Source organism: Lolium perenne, chromosome 1, assembly GCF_019359855.2.
Source record: "Lolium perenne isolate Kyuss_39 chromosome 1, Kyuss_2.0, whole genome shotgun sequence".
NCBI lineage: Eukaryota > Viridiplantae > Streptophyta > Magnoliopsida > Poales > Poaceae > Lolium > Lolium perenne.
Window position 1 is genome coordinate 170,071,922 of NC_067244.2, and position 9,095 is coordinate 170,081,016.

Below are 9,095 nucleotides of genomic sequence, written 5' to 3' on the forward strand. Positions count from 1 at the left end.
ATGGAGTTGAAGCACACATGCCCAACAGATCCATCTAGCACTAGAGTTAATGCAAAGTGGCTTAGTGGTACATATGTTACTGAATACAAATCAAACATCAGCACTTCCATCAACACTTTGCAAGACAAAGCACAGAAAGATTTTGGAGTGGATGTTCCCAAGAGGATGGCTTACAGGGCAAGGACCAAGGCAATTGAGATGGTGATGGGTGATCACAAGCAGCAATATCACAGATTAAGGGATTACATGCAGACTGTTATAGACAAAAACCCTGGTTCCAGGTGCATTGTGACCACTGTCACAGGTCCAACAGATGAGCAGGTTGAAGCAATGAAAAAAGGACAGCTGGTGGACATATCTTATAGCCCTAGATTCCATGGATTGTTCTTTTGTGTCAATGCTGCTAGAGAAGGGTTTCTACAGGGCTGCAGACCATTTATTGGTTTGGATGGTTGCTTCATTAAGCTCACCTCTGGAGCTCAAATCCTTGCAGCTACTGGCAGAGATGGAAATAACAACATCTATCCAATTGCATGGGGAGTGGTTGCCAAAGAAGATACAGAGAATTGGCAGTGGTTTCTTGAGCAGTTGAAGCATGCACTTGGTGGAGATCATGGACAGTTTTGGTACTACACTATAATGTCTGACAGGCAAAAGGGATTACTGAAAGCAGTGTCCACTGTGTTCCCTAATTCACCACAGAGGTACTGCCTGAGGCATATATATGCCAATTTTTAGACAGCAGGCTTTAGAGGAGAGGACTTGAAGAAGTGCATGGATAATGCTGCATACTCATACACAAAAGATGGTTTTGATGAAGCAATGGAGGAGATGAAGAAGCAGAGTGAGGAAGCATGGAAATGGTTGAGCAAGATACCAGTGGAGGCATGGGCAAGGTTTGCAATGGACACCAATTGTCAAACAGATTTAGTGGTAAACAATCTGTCAGAGGTATTTAACAAATACATCCTTGATGTCAGGAACAAACCAATAGTGACAATGCTTGTAGGAATATATGACAAATGCATGGTCAGATGGGATGGAAAAAGAGATGGTGCAGAGTCAGCTGGATGGGAAATTACACCACATTATGCAGAACTGCTGGAGTTGATGAAGAAGTACTCAAGAAATTGCATCCCTAAGAGGGCAGATAAAGGACTTTGGCAAGTGAAAAGTGGGAAAGTTACACATGAGATCAACATTACTTATAGGACATGCTCTTGTAGGAAGTGGCAGCTCACTGGCTTGCCCTGCAACCATGCAGTGAGTGCCATTTATAAGGCTGCTATGTGTCCAGAAGATTGTGTGTCTCCTTTTTTCACAAAAGAAATGTACTTGAAGAGCTACAAGCCTGTATTCAATCCAATGCCAGCACAACATGGTTGGACTAAGACAGATACAGTTGACATCATGCCACCTGCATTCAAAGATCACTTGAAGGGTAGAAGGGCAGAAAAAAGGAGGAAGGGGAAGTTTGAGCCTCCCACACCTAAAGAGACATCAAGAATGTCCACAATTACTTGTAGCAACTGCAACTTACAGGGCCACAAGTACACTAGCTGCTCACAACCTTTGAGGCCTGACCTAGCTATGAGGAAAAACAATCACAAGGTAATGCACTATCAACAGCACATCATACTTATTTTTACATTGCAATGTCCTAATTTATGCATGACATCTGCAGGCCAATAGAGCAATGCCAACAGCAGATGCTTCTGGGACTAATGTACCTGCTAGTTCTTCTGGGACCAATGTACATCATGCAGCTCCAGGAAATGCTCCACCAAATGCTTCAAGATCTGCTACAGGAAATGCTGGAAGAACTACTCCACCAATTGCTCCAAGGAGTACTGCAAGGAATGCTCCAGGAAATGCTTCTTCATCTGCTCCAGGAAATGCTGGAAGATCTGCTCTAGGAAATGCCAGGGGTTTGTCTGGTTATTTCTATGCAGGAGCAAATGCAGGTCCAGGAAGAGATGCATCTGAACCTCCTCTCCAAGGAAATTAGGTCCTTTGTACTGTTGGTCCTGCTAGATCATTTGGATGTGCATGTACCTGACATGGTTAAGACCATTTTGTGATGCTTGTAAACTAAAGGCCATGCTTGATGTGATGCTTATGACCTAAAGGCCATGCCTGACATGGTTAAGACCATTTAGTGATGCCTATGTTGTTTAAGAGAGTACTCTGTTTAAAACTGATGATCAGTACTCTGTTTAAGACCATTTAGTGATGCTTATGACCTATGGTCAGTACTCTGTTTAAGACTATGATGTTTCAAACTGTTGCTTAATGTCGAGACCTTTCCAAATGTAAAATAACCCTAAAGGTCTCGACAAAGGCGAAGCGTCGATGTCGAGACCTTTCCAACTTTAAAATACCCCTAAAGGTCTCGACAATGCCGAAGCGTCGATGTCGAGACCTTTCCAACTTTAAAATAACCCTAAAGGTCTCGACAATGCCGAAGCGTCGATGTCGAGACCTTTCCAAATGTAAAATAACCCTAAAGGTCTCGACAAAGTCGAAGCCTCGATGTCGAGACCTTTCCAAATGTCCAATAACTCTAAATTTTTTCTCACATAACACATATTTTAAACTCATTATTAACATGATAAAAAGGAATTCATTTCAACATCAGGGATCAACTTAAACAGATTCAACACATATTGTTCAACATTACAAACCAACCATCATTTAGTTCACCATTACAAACCAGACATCATTTGATCAACATTACAAACCAACACATATTGTTCAACATTACAAAACATAGGGAATTCAATTCAAACATTAAAAATAAAATTAAACTGGTACACAAGCTAACTACTCCTCACACATCTCCTTGATCTTCTTCAGCTTTGCCCTGGTGGATTCCTTGAGCTTAAATAAATCCCCAATTATGTACTCAAGCTTTCTCTTCTCTTCTTTCAACTGATCTCTCTCCTTCTCTGCCTTAATTCTCATGCATTTGTGCATATTGCTGCTTGATGCATCCAGTGCCTTCTTCTGCTCTAACTCTGCCCTAGCATCAATCAATCCTTGCTCAGCTTGGGCCTTCAAGGCAAGTATTACCTGCTTCTCCTCCACAATTTTCTTCATCTCTTCTTGAGAATTCCTCAGGTCAATGTGCATCTTCTCAATCTCATCTTTGAGCTTGAACCTCTTCTCCATGTTGTCCAGAGCATCATTAACCCTGCCTTGCTTCTCTTGTCCATACAAATCCCACAACTTTGCCAATGATTTCCGAAGTGCAGGTGGCCACTCACCATCTACCCAAAGAAGAAAATCACAAGCTGGTTCTCCATCATGGCCTGCACACCCTAAGAACCTCCTCCCTGTCCAGCAACCATCAAATGCTACAAATCGAGCAGCTACAGCACCATGCTTGCAAGTCACAGTACTGCCACCATCATCAGCTAAACCGCAGAAATCAGAGTCGTAGGTAGTGTTCACACTCTAGCAGTTCGAAAAAACAAGGAAGAATCAGCCTAAATCGTCCTCAGAATCAAAATTCCCCCAATTCCTAACCCTGCAATTTGCCCAAATTATGACAGCATAAGGAGAGGACTCACATCAGCGCCGAGGGAGCTCTGCTCTGAAGAGGAATCCTCGCCATCACCCCACGAAACCATGGCCGTCTGTCCCTGCGGCGGCGGAGATCTACGTCGGCGGCGAGTGCTTCCAGTGCGATGGAACAGAGAGAAAGGAGAGAGGAAGGAGACGACCCAACCAACGCCTTAAAACAACAGACCTAACGCGAGCCCTAACGGCCGTCCGTCGACTGGTAGCCACGTCAGCTCTGACGGTGGGCCAGGGCTGCCAGAAAGATGGTTAGCACCGTTGATCAGTTCAATCAGTGCTCCGCGTCGCGAGCTTGCCCCAAACATGGTAGTCATGTGACAATCGTGTCCCATATGGTAGTTCCGCATCATCTATGGCACAATTGTGGTAGTTTTTTGTCATTTACTCCCACCAACGATAATATCAATGCAACACTAGCCCTTTTGGGCCTTCCCTTGTTCAAAAAAAAAACCCAGATATCTGAGCATGAAGCCAAGGGATCAATGAAATAACAAGACAAAAGGACAAGATTAATCTTCATTGCTCATTCGATTACACAAAACTGAACACCTATAATTTCCAACAGATGCGCAGAGATGACTACAGATGACAAAAGCATTGTCATGAATGAAATCTATAAGGTCATTGCTATTCGGTCGACAAACTTATTTTAAACACAATTAATAATAGATTTACCACACTAATATGAGTGTACACGGATGAAGCACCATCCCAGTTTGAGCAACTTTGGCGCAAGTAGCATGAAGATCTCCTAGAAGTTAGAACAAGAGAGAAGCGAGATGATTTTGAACGCACAAGGATCTCAGTCAGTCAGTGGTGAAGAATTATTCTGGGCATCTCGCCATCAGTATGTCTCACTTTACTCTCTAGCTCGCGTTGTATCTCCCTCGTCATATCTTCACCAGCTTTGTTGTCTGATGTCAAATGCACTGTTTTGAGTTTTGCAAGGTTTTCCACACCAAAAAGGCCCTCAAGCATGCTGAACCTCACCTCGAGCTTTTCCAGCTGTGGCATGGCATATTTTGGAAAGCTCAGTAATGGCAAGAGAGGAGCAGAGAAACGAAGAAGCTTAAGACTCTTAAATCCTCTATCTGGAACTTTGATCTCCCCTTTGGAGTATAGCTTGTTTCCTGCAAGAATGCTCAGTGTTTGTGGATCACGTTCCTTTGCCCTGAATGAAAACGTGAGAGAGATCAATGCCTCTAGTTTACTGAGGTTCTCCAAGTTATCTGTCCGGAGTGCTGTCACTGAAAGGGTTAATTTGTTGAGAGCACCGAGTTTTTCGATCCAACTGGGGAGCATAACCAGCTTGCCTGATAACTCAAGGGCGGCAAGGAATTTGGGTGGGGCTGTCAGATAATGCAGTGATTCTATAAAACCAGATGACTCGTCATCAATTACAAGTGTGTGTAGAGAGTAACCACCGAGGTACTCGATGGAGGAGCTTAAATCCTGGAAGCTCACATTGTCCCCGATGGTTTTGAGCTTGTAGATGACAAGCTTCCTCAGCTCAGTCAAATGATGAAAATCCCCAGACCCCCCAAGGATCTCAATCCCTGACAGTATGCGCAGGGCCTTCATTTTCTTTCTCTTACTTAACTCTTCAGGAAGCTTCAATGCCCTCCGTGTTCTTTTGTCTCCACCAAGTATGTTAACCAGTTGTTCAAGGTGGCATACAGTCTTAGGTAACTCAACAACATTCGTCTCTCTGATGTCCAGAGTCTCTAGGTTCTTAAGCTTCCCTATCTCTTTGGGAAGCTGTTTAGTGTCAGTTCTGCGGAGGCTGAGATACTTGAGAAGAAGCATTTTGCATATCTGCTTTGTATGGTGCTTTCTGAAACCTGTGCAGCCTTCAAGATCCAAAACCTGTACAATTCCAATCTTGAACGAATGGGAAGGAAGTTGATTCAAGCTCCCAAACATGGTTAGTGACCGAACATGAGACAAGTTCATCTTCTCTGTATCCTTTGCATGTTTGTAATCACTGCCTTGGAGGGACAGCCGACGGACCTTACTACTAGGTGGCGGCATGAGCCAGTTACCACCAACCACTGTGATGAAATTCTCTTCACTTGCCTTCACTACAATGTGTTCAAGAACCATGTCATGAACTATGCATTTCTTCACCTTTAAATTGCTGTTGTGCTCCACTGGTCGGATAATTTTCCTCCGTATGAGATGATTGAAGTATGTCTCTGCAACATCCTCCACACTAAGCCCCTGCTTCTCAACGACAAATCCTTCCGCTATCCATCGCCTTGTCAAACGCTTCCTGCTGATCTTGTGGCCCTTTGGAAATATGCTCAAATATAGCGAGCAAGTCTTGATTTCAGCAGGCATGTCGTTGTAGCAATAACTGATAATCCTGCCCACTTCCTCCTGGGTAAGGTCTTTCTCGCCATCTTTCCAGTGATCTTTGCCTGATTCTGGAAATAGAGAACTGCAAATTTTCAACCAATCATCCCGTGTTTTGCGTGGGTTGCAGGCCGCATAACCAGCCATAATAACTATGGCCAGCGGTAGCCCACCGCACATCTTCCAGACTTCCTCCGGAACCATAACATCTTCATGACCTTTTGTTTTGAGGGAGAGCTTGATTAGATAACTATCTTGGTTTGTTTCCATCAAGGTTGGTTATGAAGAATGAAGAAACGTTATGAATCAACTCACCTTCTACTCTCTTAGATGTTGTAAAAACAGCTTGAGACCGTGTGATAATGTCTTGTCTTCCTTCGGATTCAAAGAAGGCTTGCTTAAATAACTTCTCAGATTCTTTGACACCAAGAGGAATAACTTTATGAGTATGGTCACCTCCTTCTCCTCTACGTGTTGTAGCAACAGCTTGAAACCGTGTAGTTACTATAATTCTGCTGCGTTTCCGACTCGGAGGAAGCACCTTTTTAATTTGGTCCCACGTCGTTGCAGACCATACATCATCAACTAAGACCAAGTAACTGCCAGGAAATGAAATTAATAGTGGGAGCAGAAAGTGAGTGACTAACGATAGCTATAAGATATTTTCTTATCTGAATAAGAAAAGGCTGCATATTTCTTTTCTACAAGGACAGTGCTACTTCTGATAATTTTCAATGTATATGCTATTTTTCTTGGAATTGCACTTCTATACTACAAGATTGGAACGAAAAGAGGTGTTTTCACAACCTAATGTCAAAAAAAATTAAATCATCGTTGCTTTAAATTTAATCTGAGTGCACGGAGTTATTTTGGGATGAAGGTAATAGATGAGAAGGCGTAAGAAGATACTATTACATTGATTTGACACGTTGTTAGTCTTTGGGTCATATAGGCACTATTAAACTTTGCCAAATGAGGAACTAGCAACGTCTCCACATTATGTTTGCATGCTCTTTAATTAACAAAAAGATCGAAGAGATTTCCGTTAAATAGGAACGAAGAGATCTAGTACAAAGAAATTCAACAAGCTCTTGTCTTAATTCAGTTCATACTTATTAAGCAATATGAGGTGAGGCTTCAGTGTGCAGTAGGTACCTATTCTCCCCGAAGTGCTCCTCGAGGTCGATACGACTCGGTATGCCATCATCGCCTTGCTGTTTGTGGCTGTTCGACTGCGGCATGACTTGATTCTTGATGTTCGTGACGACTGTGTTGATGTCGGAGCTCTGAGACACCGTTACCACGGCGCTGTGGTCGAATTGGTCCATAAATTTCCTATACAGGGCGTTGGCGATGGTGGTCTTCCCCACACCTCCAAACCCGACAATGTACAGCACGCCGGAGCTGTTATTTTCGTTAGTCACCCACTTCTCAAGCTCCCCCATGTATTCCTCGACTCCCACGGGGTCCTTCGCGGCGACAAGCTGAAGGTTCGAGTCCTGGTTGTCGGCGGCATCAAATCCGGTAGCCGTGCTGGGTCCCCCACCAGATCCACTGATGTCCGGATTGTTGACGCCGTATCTCTCGCGCCTCTCGCCGATCTGCTGTGCCCGCATCTTGAGAGTCGATATCTTGGTAGAAAGATCCCGCCGAGGCCACCAAGTAAGAACCTCGTAGACGCTGTTGACTAGGAAGTAGCAGCACATGTCGGTGCGCAGGCCGTGGAGGCGGTGGCCGGAGTCGTCGATGCAGTCCTCAATGTCATAGGTGATGTCACGGATCTGCTTCATCCAGTCCTTCATCCGGTCGTCGTGGCCATGGCTTCCTCCGACGACTCGGAGGAAGGACTGCATGGTGGACAGCTCGTCGTTGATGTATTGGAGGTCGCGGTTGACGCCTCGAATCAGAGTGTACTCCTGAGCGAGGAGGCCGCCTAGCTTGCCCAAGACCGACCTCATCGTCGCTTCCGAAGCGCCCACCACCAGCTCCATGGCTCTGTAGTCTGTACTTGTTAGTATTCTTCGTTGCTAATCAAGGAGATCCCTGCTCTGCACAAATTTGGGTGGAGAATGAGTGATAATTTTGTAGTACTATGAACCAAGAGAAGCAGAGAACGAGAGAGCTGTCGTATGTGAACCAGCCAGATCTAGCTCATTTCTGCTTACTGAGCCCAGCACGCAAAATATCGGGTCTGCCAGGCGCAGTAGGGTCGCAGGGATACAGGGCATCTCCAGCGCTAAAACAGACGCCGCGTTCGTTTGCGTTGGATGAGTCCACCGGCACGCCCCATAATTTTTTCTCCTTTGATAAAACCCTAATTTACATTAATAAAAAATATAAAAAGACTTAAAAGTACTAAAACCTAGCTATTGGCTACTGCTCGTCGTCGCTGACGAGGTCGATGAACTCCGGTGTCAGCCATGGAAGCTGCTATGCCGGCGGTGGAGGAGGACGAGCAGGCTGCGGCAACTGCGGCCAGGCCGTCGGCGACGCATGAGGCTATGGTGAAGGTGGCCACGGATCCCATGCCGTTGAAGGAGCAGCAGTCGGCGCGCGGTCGTTGGAACGCGTCGGCGTGGCCAGAGGAGTCGTCGGCCTCCCTTGCGCGAGCGCCGACTCGCGAAGCTGGATGGCGAGCCCGTCCCACATAGCGACTTCGTTGAGCTCGTCGAGCTCGCTATTGGCCAGTGCCATGGCAATGGCCTCCTCCTCACTAATGTCCGGCGGCTGGGTCTCCGGATCCCACGCTGTCCAGTTGTCGTCGTGGTCGTTGTCTCCGCGCTCGGCCTCGGTGGTGTTGTCGCCCTCGTCGTCGACGTCCTCGTCCACGTCCTCATTCTCGTCGTCGTTCTCCTCTTCTTCCGCCGCGATCTCGCGGTCGAAGTAGTCGAGGTCGCCAAGGTATCCAGCTCGGTGGCGCGCGTCGAACTCCGACATCCCGAACGAGATCCAGTTGTAGGAGTTCAGCGCGTACGCCGGATCTTCTCGGAGATCGGCCGGCAAGATGGCTCAGCGGCGGCGCACCTCGTCACGGCGCTCTTGGCCCTCGCGTGGCACGGGGGGGCACGCGCCTGGAGTTGAGGTACTAGCCTCCTCCAGGCAGGCTTGCGTCCGACCATGGCACCGGCTGGTTTTCCTCCGAGAGGCGGCGCGCGAAC

At 46.2% G+C, this 9,095-nt stretch overlaps 2 protein-coding genes and 1 pseudogene across 2 annotated transcripts; 1 reads left to right on the forward strand and 2 right to left on the reverse strand.

The window, feature by feature from the left end:
• LOC127335059 (uncharacterized) lies at positions 1-2,008 on the forward strand (annotated as a pseudogene).
• An 815-nt stretch (positions 2,009-2,823) lies between these two features.
• Positions 2,824-3,632, reverse strand: LOC127335068 (uncharacterized). Its single transcript, XM_051361663.1, has 2 exons — positions 3,573-3,632; positions 2,824-3,456 (listed from the first exon to the last, which is right to left on the reverse strand). The coding sequence occupies exons 1-2, from the start codon at positions 3,630-3,632 to the stop codon at positions 2,824-2,826; spliced, it is 693 nt and encodes a 230-aa protein (XP_051217623.1).
• Positions 3,633-4,065: 433 nt separating this feature from the next.
• LOC127312447 (disease resistance protein Pik-2) lies at positions 4,066-8,166 on the reverse strand. Its single transcript, XM_051342973.2, has 3 exons — positions 7,093-8,166; positions 6,253-6,536; positions 4,066-6,155 (listed from the first exon to the last, which is right to left on the reverse strand). The coding sequence occupies exons 1-3, from the start codon at positions 7,926-7,928 to the stop codon at positions 4,393-4,395; spliced, it is 2,883 nt and encodes a 960-aa protein (XP_051198933.1). The 5' UTR covers positions 7,929-8,166; the 3' UTR covers positions 4,066-4,392.
• Between the last annotated feature and the right edge of the window lie 929 nt (positions 8,167-9,095).

Coding starts and splice junctions, on each gene's coding strand:
- LOC127335068 (XM_051361663.1), bottom strand. CDS start 3,632: ATGGTTTCGTGGGGTGATGGCGAGGATTCCTCTTCAGAGCAGAGCTCC. Junction 3,457..3,572: donor AGAGCTCCCTCGGCGCTGAT/GTGAGTCCTCTC, acceptor TCGAACTGCTAG/AGTGTGAACACTACCTACGA.
- LOC127312447 (XM_051342973.2), bottom strand. CDS start 7,928: ATGGAGCTGGTGGTGGGCGCTTCGGAAGCGACGATGAGGTCGGTCTTG. Junction 6,537..7,092: donor GAGCACTTCGGGGAGAATAG/GTACCTACTGCA, acceptor ATTTCCTGGCAG/TTACTTGGTCTTAGTTGATG. Junction 6,156..6,252: donor AACATCTAAGAGAGTAGAAG/GTGAGTTGATTC, acceptor TCAAAACAAAAG/GTCATGAAGATGTTATGGTT.